Source organism: Pithys albifrons, chromosome 4 (genome assembly GCF_047495875.1).
Source record: "Pithys albifrons albifrons isolate INPA30051 chromosome 4, PitAlb_v1, whole genome shotgun sequence".
Lineage (NCBI taxonomy): Eukaryota > Metazoa > Chordata > Aves > Passeriformes > Thamnophilidae > Pithys > Pithys albifrons.
Genome location: NC_092461.1, coordinates 44722509 through 44743090, shown reverse-complemented (window position 1 = coordinate 44743090; position 20582 = coordinate 44722509). Strand labels below are relative to the sequence as shown.

The following is a 20582-nucleotide window of genomic DNA, read 5'->3' as shown; positions in this document are numbered from 1 at the left end:
AAACGGTTTGCTTGCTTTGACATTATTGTGCTTAGGAAACAACTAATAAAATGTAATTATTCAGTAAAAAACACAAGGAAAAAAACAAAAACAAAATAAAAAAAACCCCACAAAAAACAAAACACCAACGACCTTTTTCAGGAGCCAAGTATTTCAGCTATTTCCTTACCAGAGAAAGAAATATTAAATCCTTCATATGATATTGAAAAATCTGAAATAAAGCGCAGCTGAGCCCTGAAATTTCCGTAGAGACCAGCATTAATTGGTGAAGGAAGCTCTGAGCCAGTCAGACGTGCTAATGGCTGTGTGAAACTCCCATTCTCTGTTATTAGTAAGTAGTCATGGTGATCCTCCAGGTGAAAGGTGTAGAAGGTGAACTGTACTCCTATTAGAAAAAGTGGAATTAGATTTGCATATCACCCTAATAACATCAATGTAATTGAGACAATGTTAAAATTCATACATTTCATTACTATATTGTTCAGAGAGTCAAGATAATATAAATTTTCTAAAACTTTGCAACAGGTCTTTTTGTTTAGACACCAACTTTCACCTTTGCCTTTAGCTGCAAAATATGGATGTCTGATTTCTAGAATTCAAAGACATATGCTTGAATTTTTGTGTAAAATCCAGTGGTGCACTACATATGTTCAAAACTACAAACTGTTTATGATGGAATGGGAAAGATAAACCTTCTTTCTTACAGTCACCAGTATCCTTGAATAGCAGGAGAAAAAGGAAAGGTTATAAAATATGTGACATTATATTCTAATGGCACATGGTTTTTTAATAAAATGTGGCACATGTCAACAGTATGATTTTTTGCAAACCATTAGATATATCCTGGAATACAATAGCAATAAAAGACTTAAAGATCAAGACAGACAATTAAATCATCTCTGCATTTCTAAGAATGAGACCATGATCTCTGGGTAGAATGCACACAAAAGCCAAGAAAAAGAAACAGGAGTATCTATTAGATAGCTGATATGATTGCTGAGATCTTTAGTGTAATACTATTTTCAGTTTTGTCTTATCAGTAATAAACCAATGATTCAGGCTCTGGCAAATATATCTGATGATGCAATACTTAGGAAGATCCATTCATGTGATTGCAGATAAACATGGCAGATGAAGATCTTTGGGTACGGTCATGGACAACAGATTTTTAATAGAAGACATAATTCAATCAAAAAGCAAACAAATACTTCCCCTTCCTAGAGCCGCAATACTGCACCACTCTTCCCCCTCCCACCACCACCAGCTTCCAAAACAGGATAACAAAATCCATGATATATATATTGTACTTGATACAGCTGTCTAAACAAAGGAAACTCTCTGGACTCTGAATCCCAAAGACCTGAGTTCGAGTCTCAGTGGGGACTGTCCCCTGGCAGTCAAATGCCTCACTGACATCCGATCCCATCAGATCTTGGATGCTCAGCAGGGTCAGCCCTGGTCAGTACCGGGGGCTGTGACAGTCGCCGAGGACTTCCCTGTTACTTCCAAGCTCGCTCAGCCATGGCAAATGGACCTTAGAACTTAAATGGTGGGGCCAGCCCTGCGCACGCTGTGACTCATCTAAAAAGTCCACTGTGCAGGCTGGAAGGGCACACCCACGTGGGAAAAACCCTTCCTAAATCTTCGTTCACGAAGTCTGGCCATACATACATACATATCTTCCCCTGTAGTTGTTATAGGTTACCTTTTCTAGACTTCACATGCAGCTTTAGAAGCTCTCAGTACAAGTGTCTAGTAGTGTTTTATTTTATTACAATATTCCTGACATTTTCTGAATGGCATTCAATATTTGTGTTAGTGCTACTCAATTACACCTAAGAATTATAGCTTGTAAGGATATCTGGTATGCAAGGACTGTTGCTTTGTGAACCTACTCAGGGACTTTTCAGTACAGGAAGCAAAGACAAGGAACGAGGGAAGAAATGAAGGGTATGCATCCATGCACAAGCTTTAGTGAGAGGGATTTAGCGGAGATACTAACAAAGACCAGAACTCTTAGGTTTCTGACCAATGGAAAAATAAATATATCACTGTAATCTTAAAGCAGTTCAATCAGAACTTAGTAACTGATTATAATGGGGAAAAGCATATTGTCTGCATGTCATGAAAATTAGAATACTGTGGAGTATTTGAGAGAATATAATATGTGAGATTCTGTAAAATTGAAGGTGTGATTTTTTTTTAGGTGGTAGTTCGAGACTGAAGAACTTTAGTGGATTTTGAGGGCCAATGAAGACAAGGGTGGGGATCATGCTAGGTAAGAGAGAAAAAAGTGTGGGAAAAGAGAGAGAGGGTTATGCCTGTGCCTAACCACTGTAGCTTGTCTTGTATTATTTTAAAACTCTGTTCCTAACCAGCATGTCTTTTGTCCAGAGTGTAAGCATATGTGTGACCACCAGTGACCATTAGTATGCATTGGCTGGTGAGCATGAGGTCAGGGGCCAACTGAACAAAGGCTCATAGGTCACAGGGTGGGCATCACCTGATAGGAGTGGGGTCTGTGTGGCCAGCCATATATCTACATGCACGTATTGGCATTTTTGGAATACATGCTTAGGCTTGCAATCAGCTGGATGTACAGATGGGATCAATGAGAGAACTTCCTTGGATCTTAGAGACCACTATCTATGGAGACCCTCTAAAGAGAATGGAGACCTATTCAGCTTTTTCAAGTAGATACCTCCTTGTCTTATAACTCGACACATCACATACTTCCCCAGACCCAGAAAAACATCCTTACTTAGTAGCACTGATATAGAAATTTCTGGATGGGATTGTATTTTATGCTTAGGAAAAAATAAATAATCAAAACAATTTATATTGAATTTTAAAAGTCCTTAATGCATCAATTTCATGAGCGAAGCCATTCACCAGCTTTGATTACTCTTTTTATTTTCCAAGATTTTGTGACAATAAATAGGCAAAAATGACACATAGAATTTTAGAATTGAGATTAGGTTGTATATCTTTTGAGGAAATGTCAATAAATTTAGCTTTGTAATTTTTAAACTCTTAAATGTCTGAGAGTTTTTAACTTAGTTTTATGTAGGACATAGTGCTGATCTGCATGAAAAGAGAGCTCTTAGAAAAAACCTGTGATATATACAGAATGAGACTGAAATTCAGGTCATACTTGTTGTGTTTACTGTACTCCAAATTAATTTTGGCCCTTTCTATGCATGGAAGCATACTACAGCAATAAAATCAAAAATGCCAAAGAAAATTTTATGATAGTAACCCAAAATAATGAAATTCCTGTGAATCACAGCTGAGCTTCACGGAGTATTGTTCAAACACCAAACTCAAGGTTTAACTCAAGGGAATGTTTCAATCAATTTTCCAGATTGCCATGACATTTCTAAGCAAAACCCAAAGGTATTTCTCAGCAGTAGCAGTACAATTTCTTTTTCTTCAGAAAATATTCTAATCACATTAATATATGCTGTGTGACAGATTGTGTTTTCTCCAGGGAATAATTTTAAAAGATATGCTCAGGTAGATTCCTTCTCATTCTGCCTCATGTGCCCCTTTCTTTATAAGGGGAATATTTTAAATCTGAAATGAAGACAGGAAGACATAACACTCTAAAATGTTGTTTCTCAGTATTACAATCCAGACTGTTGGGGGATGGGTAAATTAACTGTTCTATTAATAGATGGTCTAAAACATGCCACTGATACTTCTTTTTTTATTTCACCATATATTGAATTGCATGCTAATCAGAGGCAAAATGCAATAATTATTGTCATGATAAATGTTTCCTTTCCTCTGCATAAATAATAGCAATTAATAGACATATTAGCGATATTTAAAATACATGTCCTATTCTTTAGCCTACAAATGTTAAAAAAAATAAAAGAAAATTATATCTAGTTTTAATGAGCACTGAGGAATCATAATGTTGGTCCACACGGACATAAATAGTCTTTTCAGAATTCTAAAACTTTAGATACACTTGAAAAGTAAAATTGAAACATGTATCTTTATATTGTATATTACGTTATTTAGAACAGCATGTACAAATACAGAAACTGTTCTTCCCAACGATACAGCATATCCAGACATAAAATACATATCTTAATTAAATCTACACATTTAATTGCCTGCTATTATGTAATAGCAGCATGCAGTTGTAACATAAGAGTCATTCCATCTCCTTTAGATACTTTTTCAAGTGAGATGACTCACCATCTGAAGATATATGCATTTGTCCACTAAATACAGAAGTAGCCTTACTCAGACATAGAAACTTACTGTTAGAAATTTGGAGTGCATTAAGTAAGCCTTGACTTACTGTCATAAAAGGAGAGCTATCTCCTTCATGCAGTACAAGAGGAAGAACTTGAAGTTTTGATATCTTTTGCCAGCAAGTACAAAATATGAGAAGTTCGAACACTATTTCTTACTCTGAGAAAATCCTCACTGCAGTTTTTCCAGCAGTTCTTTGAGCAACTACATCAAAATGCCGAAGTCAAATTGTAATATTGCATTCATACTTAATGTTTTTCCTTAATAACATTTCTATACAATAATATAAAGCTTACAGAATCATAGATAATCTAGGGTGGAAAAGACCTCTAAGATCATTGAGTCCAACCACTAATCTGACACTGCCAAGACCATCACTAAAACATGTCCTTAAGTGCCACATCTACACATCTTTCAAGTAACTCCAGGGATGTAACTCCTCTGAGCAGCCTGTTCCAATGCTTGATAACCTCTCCCATGAAGAAAATTTTTCCTCATGTCCAGTCTTTGCCACGTTAATATCTTTTTCATAGTGAGGGGCCCAAGACTGAACACAGAATTCAAGGTGTGGCCTCACCAAAGCTGAGTACAGGGGAACAATCACGGTCCTGGTCCTGCTGACCACACTAGTCCTGATACAGGCCAGGATGCCCTTGGCCTTCTTGGTCACCTGGGCACACTGCTGGGTCATGTTCATCTGGCTGCTGACCAGCACTCCCAGGTCCTTTTTCCATAGAGCAGCTTTCTAGCCACTCTGACCCCAGCCTGTATGTTGCATGAAATTGAATCAAACAAGAATGTGACTGCATTAATATGTGTGTGTGTGTGTGTGTATAAGTATCAGTGTATATGTGCTTATAAATGTCTGTTTTTGCACTATTGTCTTTCCCTGTACATTTTATTTCTGTAAATTTGTTTCTCAAGAGACCCTTTATATATGGTGTGGTTACAGCCTCACATGAAATGTCATAATGTTGAGAATTTCAGCTCTTGTTTATCCCAAATTTAAGTACTTCTCTATCTCAGGTTTTAAGAAAAGAGATAAATCAAAAAAAACCCTGAAAAAACAACCCACCCCCCACCCTCCCCGGGCCCAACAAAACAAAACAAGCAAAACAACAAGCAAAGCTTCACAAAGTTTTTTCTTCATAATGCCACTTTTAATTTAAGAAAAATCAAAGTGTTAATGAAATGTCTTTTAAGAAACCTGAAAAATGTGGCTTAATCTGAGCTCATGTTTACTGTAGAATTCACATTTTATGTCAGGAATTACTTCATGAAGTTAAACTCATTGATCTCTGCTACTTTCCTTCAATTCTCAGATTACAAAGCTTGTGCTGATTAATGCTATTAATGGCTTTTCAGGCAGGGTCCAAGCTACAGTTTCTTTACACTTTCCATTAGTCTTTCTTGGTTATGCAGAAGAATAAAAAAATCACAGAAATTTATATTCCTGAATCTATAAAAGCCAAGTATCATACCTAGAGGTAATAAAGGCAAATGTAGCATCCAATGTAGGATCAGTAGTTTCAGGATGCTTTTTCACTGTGGATACTTAGCATCAAATTATTTTGACACAATGGTATCACTTCGTAGCAAGAGAGATTATGGACAGCTGGAGAAATACTTTTGAGAGAGGGATTTAACACCTAGATGAGGAACTATCACACTATTTTTACAAGATGGAAAAAGGGTATCACATCTGAGCACAATTCTCCATATCAGAAGTCTTATTTTTATGTTATCAATAACTCTTACTTAGAGGAACACATCATCAACATACTTCATCACATTTTTCAAACCCCCACGAAGAAGACTGACGAAATTCAGAATTGAACTTGTCTTCTTTCTTCTCCCTTTCATTCTTTCCTGTATTCTTTTCAGTGTTACGATGTAATTCTCCTTTTTGTGCTCTTCAACACTTGCTCTATTTGTATTCATTTTCTTTTATGACGCCTACCTCTATTTGTCTCTTTCCATAACTTTAAATCTTATACCTCTCTAGCTCTTTCCTCTCATAGTACAAGAGTACTATGCAGTCACTCCCATATTTAATATAAAATACGAACAAAAACCTAAAAGTATGACCCATCTCTTCTCATCTAGTGGCAAACCCTTTCACCTGAAAGCAACTAGGACACATTATTTCAAGGCAAATTTGCTATTTGGAAATAACAGCTTCCATTTGTGTCCATTTTTCAAGCTCTCAGAGAAGAGTTAAAGGTTACACCTTTTTATTGAAATCTGCCTTCAATGAATAGCCATCTCTTTCTTAAAAGCCTCCTGGCCTTCAGCTTCTGTGATCTGTCATTATAAAATTCTTTCTCATTGACTTTCCATTTTGTGGGAAGCACAAGGGCCTAGTCCACTTACAGAAATCTAGGAGCTATTAGAATAAACAAAACCAAAAACCAGAAATGCAATTCTGAGTGTTTTGCTGCTAACCTAGGTCTACATTTATAGCACAGAATGATGAACTTATAAATTAACAAAAATAAAAAGTGGAAAAAGAGAAAAGGATTTATTTACCTTTTCCATGGGTAACATCCACAGTCCATGTGCAATTCAGAGAATTTGGATATAGATCAGGATAACCTGGGGATAAAATTGTTCCACTAGGTCCTCTAACATCTCCACCACACAGAGCTAAAAAACCCAAAGAAAATAACAACAACATTAATAATAATATAAACAATAGAAAAGTTAAAGAGGAGAGAAAATATAAGAAATTTTAAAAAAATCATGACTTTAAAAACTACTTAGAAGTAGTTGTTTGAACTATTTAGCAATTTCAGCTATATCTACATTTTTACACATTCTAAAATGCTATTTTTACACAATATAAAAAAACATGAGTGAATAAACAATGTGTTTAATAGGCATAAGGAAATGAAAATCAAGCTTCCTTAGATGTTTTTTCATGTTTTCTGGAGACTTTAGGAAAGTCTTGAGGTCAGCAGAGATGAATGCAGAAAATATAGGAGCCAAGGTGGTAGAGTTAAAATAGTGTGTAGTGGATCTCGCCATTGAAGAATTCCTAACTTAAAATATTTTTGCAAGAAAGCATGACATGCTTTCTTGTATATAATTATTTGGTATGCATTTATATCTATAATGCAAGTGATAATGACAAGTGCTAATAAAAGAATAAACCTTTCTATAGTTTCAATAGAAACTTTTTGAAAATAATCAGTAGTTGAGCAACACAAAAATTAAAGTACAGCTTGAATTAACACAAAATTAAAAAAAAAAAATTAGTCATTATAACACTGGAAAAAATAACCTCACAGTTCACCATTACAGTTTAATCATCAATTTGGCATTCCAGAGCTTTTGAAATACAAAATTAATTGAGTAATTTTTAGTAATAAAACTCATACCTTATAATTATCATATATCAATAACAATGACTAATACTCAGTACAAAGTAAGTTATTACATCATAGTTGTCTGAATATAGATTATTTCAGGACATACATTATAAGACAAACGAGTACTACTTTTTTTTGTTTGTTTAATAAAGATTACAAACCACTATTTCTTTTATTTTTCTTAGCCTAATTATACGCATTGCCAAAATTATTTTGTAGACATATTTTAGCATAAATGAAAATAGTGAACTATGCTATTGTCACTAGAAGGTCAAATAATATAGAATGTTTTAATAAAACTGATTGCAGTTCTTCATATGAGCTGTCCTTCCAAAGTACTTAACACAAACTCTTCCTTTTCAGCCATAAGTAGTCAAGCTTTCAACCAATGTCCTTTCAGAATTTTTGTTGGTTACAGCCATAGTTTTTTTGAGCTCTCACCTTAATCTTAGCCAGTACTCAGCATTCCTGTATTTAACAGTAAGATTTTCTCTTTAGCACATATTAAAGTTCTTGAAAAGCAATTTTAGAGGTATGTAAGTGACAGCTACGTGTCTGTAATTCTAGTTGATACAACTATCAATCCCTCTTCTCCTTGTTGTATAAGGTGTCATTTGCCTATTTGTCGCTTGTGTCTGTGCTTCCCAGCCCACTGCCACAACAATGAGAGTGAGAGAGGGAGCCTGGCACAGACTGGAGGAGAAATACCTCTTTCTGAGAGATGACTAACTGGTTTAACCTGCTCCTCCTCCTCCTATCAAATCAGAAGGAACTACTAATGCAGCACTCAACAGTATTAATCATAAAGGTGGGAAAAGTTTGGCTTTTCAATATGTGCTCAAATATCTACATACTTTCTCAGGAGAAAGGTGTTGTGCAGTTTGTTACATTATGCTGTTTCTTCTGATATACCTTGATATTTATTCTATTTAAGGCAATTTCTGCTATACATTAGTGGGGTAAATGATGGGAATTATATATCCATTTTTGCCTTTGCTATTAATGTTACATATTTGTGAATGAATATGTTGATGTCATAATTTTCTGCTTCTAGATGTACATTCAAAACTGATTTGAGAACAAGCCAGATTGTGAATTAAAAGAGTATCTAGAATGTACCTTCTGCCTCACGCTGTACCAAAGCAGACATTTGTCTCAATGAGATATATGCATTTTTCAGACACTTAAGTAGCACTGTGGAATGTTTTCATAAAGATAAATAATTTTTCATAATGAGGTTATGGGACTGCATGCCATCACTCTTTTCAGGGCACTGAATGAAAAGAAGTATACCTTTAATTACAGTTTTCTTATAAATCAGACATGGAACTTCTTCCTTAATCTAGGATGAACACTGCCCTCTTTTGCCTCAAATTTGTTTGGTCATTCTAACTAACTTTTTTTGTTGTTTGTTTTAAACATGCTTATTTGTCTGGATAGCCTTATGATTGCTTTCTATTTGCTGTTTCTCCTGCCAAAATTCTAGAATTTTTGGTCTAGTTGTAAGCTGAAAATTTGCAAATCCAATACCACAGGCTGAAATAGCACATTCTAGGACCACAATTTCCCAATCTCCTTATTGTTGCCACAGGCAAATAACTTCCTTCTATATTAATTTCCCTCCTCACTTCTCTGATGAAGAGACAGTAAAGGTAAATACTGCCCACTTACCACCTGAACTTGCTATATCTAGATATTAGCAAAACAGAATCATGGCTGTGACATGCTAGTGGAGCTTCTCATGGTAATTATCTACTTTATCCATTAAATAAGAAAATACAATTAGTTTTTATAATCATATAAAATAAACCAAACCCCCCTATATTTTACAGTGGGTGTTTGGAAAACCTTTCAGAAATGCAAATGGTGATAAAACATCCATGCCATGCCATCAGGCACTCAGTGTAACGCTGTGGAGGCTAGCAGATGGCAAAAAAAAAAGGCATCAAGGGCCCAGCATTTTAGAAAATAAAGCCAAGTTGATAAATCTGAAATAGGAAATGTGCACTGGCCTTGATAAGATGGCAAACAGCCCAAGCATATAATATGACTACTGGTATTGGACTGTTTTTCAGAATGCAAAGGAAAACGGAAAGACATGAAAATAAACACAAAAATAGCAAACAGCAAACACACATATTTCCAGATTCTACAAGAAACCTTTCTTTCACTTTATCTGATCATACAGAGATGGAGGCTAGGAAAGAACAAAAGTAGAGTGAATTCTTAAGCAAATAACTGAAGCACTAAAGTGGAGGTTTTATGTGGAAAATGGAATAATGCATTGTTAACACACTAATGAATAATTTCTTGTTTTATGCAAGCAGAGGAGTTGAATTAAGATATACCTAATTTTTTGCCTTAACTATCATGTTTTCCAAATAGAGTGAAAAACAATTAAAAAAAAAAGAACAAAAAAAGAGAACAAAATCTAAAAGTGACTGCATAGAATACAGACAGGTACATGGAAATATATTATAAAGTACTTCTACAGCACTGTGTGATCAGAAATGATGTGACAATTCAAGAAGCAAGTTTTGGATAACTATGAATGAAGATTCTAATTTAATAGTGGAGTTCAGTGACTACATCAGTGGTTCAGGTGAAACAAATTCTTATAGTGTCAGGCTGATTACTTACACTTTCTTTTGCTGTAAATTATTTAGTTCACTAGCATGATCAATCACAGAAAAGAGTGACAGCAAGAAAGCCTAGATTAGAAATGACCCTATATAGATGGAAAATAATTTTTGGCCCAGACGAATTCAGAAGCTTTAGTCAGGCTACTCATAAGTTTCTCAGTGGGAGACACAGCCCATGCTTCATACCTGGCATACATGGATAGTTGTAGTGAAAACACTTGACTTGTGTCATTCATAAAATTGCAAAGTTCCATTTCATGCCATATTTCATGCTACTATAAAACTGTTATAGGAAATAAATCTTGCAATACTTGAAATAGTCTGATAGCCTAAATTTATTCAAGGTCTATTTTTATCCATTTGTTCTTCTAGTAAACTGTCATTATGTTCTCTGCCCTCTTAGGGTCTCACATTTGTAGGCTGGCAAACCATATAAGAATCTATGACTTTGGATCAGTTAGATGAGACAGGATTTATTAATCTTCTTCTGTAAATACATTTTCCATCTCTATGACCACTGTATCAGCAATTGCAAGTTCCTACCTGTCTGTCTTGTCTCGGCAGCTATGCTACAGAAACATATTGCTAGGACGCTTGACAGTGCATTATGACATATTTGTTCATAGATGTTTGAGGTTTTTATTCCATTTCACTTTCACATGTCTTCTGGTTTGTACATATATATTTTTTACTGAAGAAGTCAGTCTGTATGTTCCCTTCCTGCAGGGGTCATCCTGCATAGCTAGCTTAAAATTTATTCACAGAAAATGCTCTTAAATTTTGTTTTTTATACCACGGAATAAAGCTCAACAATGACCAATTATGTTCTCTGTCACCCAAGATCTATGAATAAAATTTACTATGTAAAACTAATTTATTTTGTTGTAACACAAGTCAGTCTCAGAATTATGTAGAGTATAGCAAAAATATGAAGTGTCAAGAAATCTGGATGTGAGAAGAAGAGACTCACTATATCCAAAAAGGACAGAAAACTATCAAAAGAACATATGAATTATTTTGGTGAAGCAAGAGGAAGATAACACAGATATACATATGTGTGTGTGTATACACACACACAGACACACAGACACACAGACACACAGACACACAGACACAGACACAGACACAGACACACACATATATATGTGTGTGTGTGTATATATATATATATATATATATATATATATATATATATATATAAATAAAATAGATGCAAACTTTTACCCATGTATTTCTACAAATGGTGTTCACTAGTAATGCAGTAAAGAAAAAAAAGCCATAGAGTTTTCCCTTTTTACTCTGACTGAAGATGGTGATAGCTTGGAAATTGACATTTTCCATGTTTTCAACTTGTATCACCTATCCTTTTCTTAAATAAAGATTTTTTCAAAAGACTAGCCATGGATCACCAACCATAACTCAGACACTAACATGCAATGATGCACCTCAACTTTTTCAGAGAAGAGAAAATATTCATAAGAAGAGAAACCTTCAAAAACCCCCTTTTATCAGTAAGTTCACTTTGTTGTAAGTACAAGTAACTGAAAACTACGTTTTTCAGAGGTGAAGGGAAGAGAAAACACACAACTATAATTGATTAGTAATAATGATTAGTTTTCAATTTCAAGTATCATGGCAAAAGACTAATGCCATATGCTAGTTCAGAAAGAATCACAGAGAAAAAAAAAGCAAAACCTATTTATATGTAAATGTGTTTATCTATATATACTTCTGAACAAATATATCTGTGCACAAACACACAAAGGTCTCTTACATTCATTTGCTTAATTAACTCTAACTTCCAACTGAAAATGTAATTTTAAGGTGATTTTCATTTATTGTGAAATTTGATAATAAAAGTGACACATAAAATGTAGTTTATTGAAACAGTGAAGTAGACTTTGAATCTTATATCCTGTGATTCATAGACAAAGAAACTTCAGCATTTGTCTTCCCTAATTACAGAAGATGTAATCTTAAAATGGGATGCAGTTCAGTAGTGGTAAATAAAAAATATGGACATCAAATTATCATAATCAGCTTCCAGAAAGAAACTCTTAGTCTTGAGTTATAATACACAAGAGATTATTTTAACAGAAACTAGTGTAGCCTAGATTACTCACAATACAAACTTGCATTTTTACCTTCTTATTTTAATCTAAAATATACTGAGATATGTTATCTATTTCCAATTTTGGCCTCTACCACAATATTTGCAGATAGTTTTTTAAGAGCTGTATTTTAATAGAAGTATTATTTTTATCTTAGAGATATCAACAGAAATGGCATAACATCTCAGCCATATTTCCTGAATATGTCTGTTGTGTCTGCGTAGTCCTATTTTCTAATTCATTTAGACGTCTAGGGGTTTTCAGTGTAAACGTTAAAAGTTTTCTATCTCTCTTTAACATTTTTCCTTCTATTTATTAATTTTATTACGTAAATGAAGATCAGGTGGAATAACAATATTTACTTTAAATCAAATAATGAATAAGAATTATTATCTTTTAGAATTCAATTTCATGTTATAAAGAAGGGAATAAAGAGCAATTTGCACTCTTAATTAGGTATCTAACTTTTACATTAATTTTCCTGTATTTTTAATTGGGATTATTAAAATAATCCATATATGGAGTAGAGTAGGTTTCCTCACACATATTCAAAGTTTAAAAACAAAATTCTCTTATAATATTCATATAGAAAGGGCATGTTGAGATAGAATTTTTAGTGAAGCACTGGAAGGTGATTACAGTAGAGAAATTCAGCACTTTCCAGATATATAGGTACACAGTGTATCATATGTAGTTGTAAGATAAGAATGGTATAAATGTAGTACAAGAAATATTTTCTCAGCAAATCTCAAAACCATTTATTTTATCTCTATTTCGGGGGGCAGACGTTTATCTGTGCAACATTCAAAAACATCATGAAAAAATCAGTTAGCAGTATTTCAAAGAATAGATTTTCAGTCAACACCATCTTCTGCTTTGAGCAGGAACTTGCTCTAAGTTTAATTTTTTTTCTCTACCCACTTCTCCTCCCAAACTCATACATTCTTGAGTTGTCATTATCTGTCTGCACAATTATCATGGTCTGTCTGCATATGAATACATGATGCATTTCTGAAAAAGCAATGCAATTACTAAAAAGAATGATCAAAAATGAATTATGCTTCTTAGAAACTATCAGAGTAACATACTGAATGAGCAATAGCAGCGATTGATGTGTTTATTAGTGGCATGATTAATACAAACCCATACTTTCAGTTTATGCAAAGAACTGCATATTTAACAAGTGCCCTTTTGTCCCTGGGATTGCAAGGACTCTGGATCCTATTAAAAAACATTCCTCTAAAGAAGAAAATCAGCAATGAAATTAAAATTAGTTCAACCAGTAATTGATTAAATTTGTTAAAATAAAAGTACTTAATCCTACCTTCAGAATGTAGTCATTGAATGGACAATTGCCATTTAGCAATGTGCTCTGGAGAGAAAACCCCTAATTTACTTAATGAATTGCATGTTAGTTTAGCACCTTTAAGAAGAAATTTATCATAATATGTAAATTTATTTCACAATGAAGTGCAGTATTGATACAAAGTGTGTTAATACTGGTTGTTTTACCTAGTTACCAATTAGTGCCTATCACCATGAGAAAATACATCTTAATTTTAAGGCCTGTTCACCAAAATATAATGCCCTTGACTGCAAATAGGGGAAACCCTGTAATTCTTCATTCCAAAACCTGAGTGAGACATAGAATCTTTTAGGAAATGGGCTTTTAGGAGTGTCATTTTCAGGAAAGTGATTATTCACGCCCCTTCCTACCACCACGTTTTTAATATCATCATTTACTGACACTTTCCACTTACTGAAATATAAAGACCACAAGGCACTTCCTATCTACACAAACTGAAGGCCAAGAAAATCCTTACAGTTTTTCAAATACAGAAATACACTGAAAATGAAGATTTCCATATAGCAAATCACACATAGTTCAGTGAGCTTCTTCATCAGTCTTCATTCAGATTTATATTTTTCTTTCTAAATGAGTGTCCTGAGACACTAAGAACTGGTTCAGAAAAACATACTAACATGTGCATTGTGTAGCTCATAAAAGATCAGAAGAAATTTTTTGTTAAATACTATCCTAGATTTAAATGGTTCTTTTATTCCTAACAACAATTTTATCATCAGAAAAACGTGTGTTGTGCTCCAAGCAAGAAAATTATTTCAAGAAGTAAACATCTCAAATAACACAATTTAATGAATGTTAAAATATATGTTTTTAATATTACATATAATTGATATCATCCTAACTGGGAAAACTTTAAAATGAACAATTCGATTAAAAGAGATGACTGAAAATACTAGATAATTTTACAATAGAAATTTTAATAATATGGTGGAGACCTATTACTCTATCCCACTTTTGTCTGGTTTAATAATCATATACTTAATGATCAGGTATAATGTGGCCCTAATAACTCCTACAATGATTGAAAGGTATCAAGTTCTGGCAACAATCTAGGAACACAGTGATCGGCATCAAACAGGAGAAAATCCAGGTCTTAAGTCTGGTATAAATAAACTTCATTGCATGTTTTATATGTTGGTACACCTGTATCCATAGATGGATACAGAAACGCAAATATTTGTAGCTTGTAATGAGTACTTTACAAGCAAATATACATTAACCTTGTGTAGTGTGTCTGGCTGAGCCAGAATTTATTTTCCCATAGTATCCCTTAGAGTGCTGTGCTCTGCATTAGTAGCTAGAGGAGTGTTGATAACAAGCCCATGTTTTGGCATCTGCTGAGCACAGCGCTGTAACAGTCCTTCAGTCAGGGGTGAGATCCTAAGAGGAGACTAAGGAAGGCCACTGACCCACACTGACCAAGGGGATATTCCATACCATATGATGTCAACCCAGGTATAAAACTGAGGCAAGGAGCCAGAAGGGAGGCATTCACTGCCTTGCAATAGCTGCCTGTTGACAAGCATTACACGTGCTGGAGCTCTCTGCTTTTCAGAGAAGTGGCCAGCCATTGCTGCTTGTGGGAAATGGAGATTAACTGCTTGCTTCTGCTTTATGCATGTACACGCTGCTTTCAATTTTTTTTCCCTTTTTGCATAAATATAAGCTGCCTTATCGCAACCCATGGTGTGTGTCATTTCTTTTTCCTCCCACCTTGCTCTCTCCCCTGTCCAGCTGGGAAGGGAAGTGATAGAGCGGCTGGGTGGCACTCGGCATTTAGACAAGGTGAACACACCACACCTTGTAATCTGTTCACTCCCAGTAACTTCTATTCAGATAGATATACCTTCAGTAATCTGGAGAGATAAATAATTACATATCATTCTCTGCTTTAATGGTTATATGTCTCTTCACAGAGTTATATGACATTTATTTCCTCTATTCTTTTTTTTTTTTTTTCTGGAAATAGAGGTTTTCCAAGCTTCAATATTTGACTCATTTTGAGTAATAATAGTTTGGCAAAATTTGTATATTTTAAGGTACTCTGTATTTAACCCATTTATCCTTACCATCACAAGTTGGGAGTGGGTGACTCCACCAGTGATTTTTTTCACATAGCAAAGGCTCCTCATGACTCAGCCTATAACCTGGATCACAACTAAATGAGACAGTGGAACCTATAGAGAAATCATGTCCATAACGACGTCCATGCACTGGTATGCCAGGATCCAAGCAGGAGTAAGTGTTAACAGTTACACCTAGATGAAAAAAAAAATTAAAAAAATAAAATTAAATTAAATTAAGAAATAAGAAAAAGTAAAACGAAAGTTAGATACACAACCTATATATATTTTTAAAAGCATTTTAACAAGTGAAAGCTTCATTATCATGCATTTACAGTGAATTATCTTTGCACTATATTTCTCTCTGTTACCATTATAAGATGCTAAGGATAACAATTTGTATCCTGCCACTGTTGCAAAGAAAAGTATCACATGATTTACAGGATATTTAGTTTGATTCTATCTCAGTAACATTAAGTGATTTTGTACCTGATACTGATGTTGAAAAGCTTTGATGATCACTCAAATTCTGATTTCCAGCCTTTATATTTTTCCTGATCATAATTTGTTAGCATAGCTAAAATTAATTTTATTTCTTTTGATAATGATTCTGGAAATATTTACATAGATGAACTATTTATATAAATAACTCATACTTAATATTCTTGATAGATGAGACATTGAGAAGACAAAGAATAGCAGAAAATAGAAGTTGACTTGATAAAGGAGATTTCAATCTGTGCTAAAAATTAAAACTTTTAGATTATCTCACAGAGACAAGTTCATATATCAAGTTCATAGAAAGAAGTTCATTATAAGATAATCATGGAAAAAACCAAAACAAACCTTTAGGAATAATACTGAAGTAGGAAAATTATAAGTATTCAGTGTAAGATTTCTTTTTTTTGGGTTTTATTTCTTTCATTCCTACACAGAAGTCATAAAATATTCTTCCTTATTAAAAAAAAAATCAGTGTGGAAAGAAATAACTAGCATAAAAGACAAGAAAAAAATTCAGCTTTCAATACAATATTTGCAGGGAGAAATGATAAATAGGGGACCATTAGTCCTTATTATTCCTAAAAGAGAAATCAAATTGTACTGGATTGTACTGGATAATACAAGATGAGAAATCAGAAATAATTTAATAAAAATAAAATTAATATTAGATGTCTGTGTATAAACAGGGGCTATTAAACAGAAAATTGTTTGGCTTGTGTACAAATGTTAAGAATGCGTATTTTCAATGTTCTCTGATATTAAAACTTTATTATTTCTACTGTAAATAATACTGTGGGGTTTGCATCAACGTCAAGGAAAAAAAAAGATCCTTTAATGAAATTGAGGATTTTTAAAATTTTTTTCTTAAATAATGAAATTTCAGGTTTCCTTTCCAGCTTTATTTAATTGAAACAGTTTAATATTTGGAATAAGTGCAGGTTTCCTATTCATGCTGGTAACATTCCCAAAGAGTAATTTATTCCATTTAACATTATTCAGCACTTTCAAGAACTTAATGATCTCTGCTGGAAATATTAATCTAATTTTCCTGGGGTGTTAAGATAGCCATTCCTCAAACTTCAGAATGGATCAGAACTCAATAAAATCATTCCCTCTTTACAATGTAGAAGATGATAAAAATGAGATTCTGTGGGTGAAGACTAGGACAGTTAAGAATTTTGGTATAATAACATATTTTTGTAATAAACAACCTGAACTTCACATTCACTGGAGTTCAAATCAATCTAAATTTTACCTGGCAAAACCACCTCCACGTGGATTGTATTCAATATCCATATCATTAGTGGTCAGGAATAGTGAAAATTTAAAAAAAAATAGAGTTAAAAATTAAGAACATCTGAAAACTGTGTGGTGGTAGTTCCAAGAAGCTGGTGTATGAAACAGAAATGGAAAGATAACAATGTGCTTGTGAACAGAGTAAATCAGATTGTGATTACAGTAGAAATATTATTACTCTTAAAAAGATAATAAAAGCTACATTTTGAAACACAAAAAGTAAATTGAATATTAACTTGTATGAATTTTAAGAAGTCATAAAGTATGATATCTTACAGATACTTTCTGCACTGTAGTTTGTATTACTATATAAGATCAAAAGAATACTTCTAGGTCAGAAAAAAATCACATAGGCAGGTTTGTACAACCCTAAAAATCCATAATCAAGCAATTCTATAGCTTGATTTTCAGCTTATTACAGTAAACTGCATTTCCCCTAACTTTCAGTTAGAGATGCAGATATATCAATCAGAAGAGTAATTTTCTTAGATTTTCATAATCTTCCTGATTTCATAGAGTTTTACATACACAAAAATATATTGTATGACATACAAGAATATCAAGCCTTAAAACATCATCCAGAAGAAAGGCATTTGCTTCCCATTGTCATCTTTTGATTCTTAAAGCACAGAGCAGTACATAAATGACATTAAATTTTAAGTAAATTTACTGGTCATTCCTTTTGCAGTTTAACATCCCTAAATCTTTCTCAGATTAAGAAATAACAGTGATTTATCCAATATGACATCTGTAAACCTTTATATATTTATGACTAGGATAAGCATTGAGGAAGAGAAAGTCAAATACAATTACTTACTTTCATAGTGAATCTTGAATCCATTGTTAGAACGACTGTTATCAGTTGTAAAAAGAAGATACATGAAATTGCTACTGCTAAACAGAAACTGGGGGACCTGTGTACCATTGTAAGATCCCAGAAGTGGAGATAATAAGTTTGGTCCATCATGAACTTCCAAAACATCATAATTGAGTTCAGTCTGAAATCTGGAATTGAGGAAACACCCAGAGGCACAAATTTAAAGAAACAGTTAAATTCAATAAACCTGTATTTTAAAACTATGCTCCTTCCCTGACAATTTTTTCCCTCCACATATCTATTTTACAATATTAATACAATAATATTAATTATTGTATATTATTAATATAATGATAACATTTCAGGTTAGTGCCTTAGCAAGATGAGAAATAAGGTTAAACTCCTTGAGCTGATATGTATTGCAGGAAACAAAAGCCAGAAACACTGTTAATAAATATTATTTGATTATGCTATTTTATAACAAAAAATATGGGAGTCTTTTAGAACAACTAAGTAAGGTATATGGAGGATATGTTGATCCATTCTTTTGCTTTGTCTATCCATTTGGCACAAATATCATCAAGCTACTTTATATTATCAAAGAATCATACTCTGAATTTCTACCTTTAAAATCATCGATAAACAGACATAGAATTATTTGAGTCTGCTCTGAGACTCCAGTGGCTTTATGCCAGCTGAAACTCAGTCCAAAGCGGTGACAGAGAAGTTATGGAAAAAACAAAACAAAACAAAAAACCACAAACCCAAACCCAACAAACAAACCACAACTCAAAATCCCATTTAGAAAGCACCACAAAACATGATGACTGCTTAAGGACAGCATGTGTGCTGTCCCTGTCAAGGAAAAGCTGAGTGTGACAGTGTTGTTTGATATCTCCTCGCTTGTCTTTTTTAGATGCTATTATCGATTCCAAACAACTGTTTGCTCTTTTGACAATGGTTTCCCCCTTTTTTGCTATGACAGTGCTTAGATCAGGCATACTGTTGTATACGGGACTCTGATGGATTATTGAAAAACCCTTTCATAATTATAAAGTGACAATTAACAGCAGGATCTTACAAGGACCCTTTAGATACTCGTAATTCTCTCTCTGATTTACTTAGATGCCTAATTCAGCTTTGTGAAATCCATTCAAAGAACTGCATGACTAATGCCAATGCACTGAGGAAGTCGATATATCAATATTTATGTCCCCTGAGTCTGAGCCTGAAGATCTAAAGGAGTCTGGCAAAAGATGAGAAGACAAATTAAATCTCCAAAACATGTGTTTTCTTTTATCAGTGTTCCACTCCCTTGAAATAACATATAAAAGAGCATAGAAATAAAGTAATAGGGAGTTACACAAATGAAGATAATCCTAGAAGCAGAAAAACTGAACATTTTGGGCCTTGCTAGTTCCCACATGAACTTAAAATTACATGTTGCTGAAACCTACTAGGCAACAACTTGCTTTTTCTACTACGTCTTCTTCTTCTTCTTCTTCTTCTTCTTTTTCCCCCTCAGTGATATATACAAAATAGAAGACATCTTGGAAATAGATAATTTAATCTTGCTCTGCTTTGTTAGTCCCATTATTAAAAGCATACTTGAGACAGAAGGTGTAAAAAAGGCATGGACCTTATAAATGTAATACAACTATCAGGCTAGTCAAGTCATGTTGAAATTAAGTTGAATGTCCAAAGACATAAAAGAAATCCTGTCATATGTACTTTGTGTTCAAAGACTACATACACCACCCCAAACAGCAGAAAAATACAGAGATGAAAAAAATGAATAATCACACAAGAAAAAAAAATTAAGAATAATTTTTAAGGGGGGATTATGTATGATGCCTTTGCTTGGTCGTTTGACTCAAAACCAGATCAACTGAAATTTAATTTATAAGTGTGATGCTTGTATAATTTTTTGCTCTTGGTGCTCATCTTATCTTATAGATTTACATGTCACCTGGGTTTTCTCTGATGTGAGAAAACAGTATGGGTTTATAGGAATTGGAATAAGAAATACTCTGTGTTCATGTAAGATGACTCCAATGTCCTTTTCTACCTTAACTGATCACTATTCTTAAATAACTGGGATGTTATCATTACTTTGTAAGGTTTTTTTATGGAAGACTCAGAAGCA

The 20582-nt window shown here is 33.7% G+C and overlaps 1 protein-coding gene across 1 annotated transcript in view; it reads right to left on the bottom strand.

Annotated features, from left to right (window-relative positions):
- The window catches only part of CSMD3 (CUB and Sushi multiple domains 3), a 602810-nt gene that overhangs the window by 230521 nt on the left and 351707 nt on the right, over positions 1 to 20582 (bottom strand). The window contains exons 18-21 of the mRNA XM_071553967.1: positions 18437 to 18624; positions 15829 to 16017; positions 6799 to 6915; positions 170 to 385 (exon numbers count right to left, since the gene is read on the bottom strand). Coding sequence (XP_071410068.1) covers positions 170 to 385; positions 6799 to 6915; positions 15829 to 16017; positions 18437 to 18624 — 710 coding nt within the window. The remainder of the gene's footprint in view (positions 1 to 169; positions 386 to 6798; positions 6916 to 15828; positions 16018 to 18436; positions 18625 to 20582) is intronic.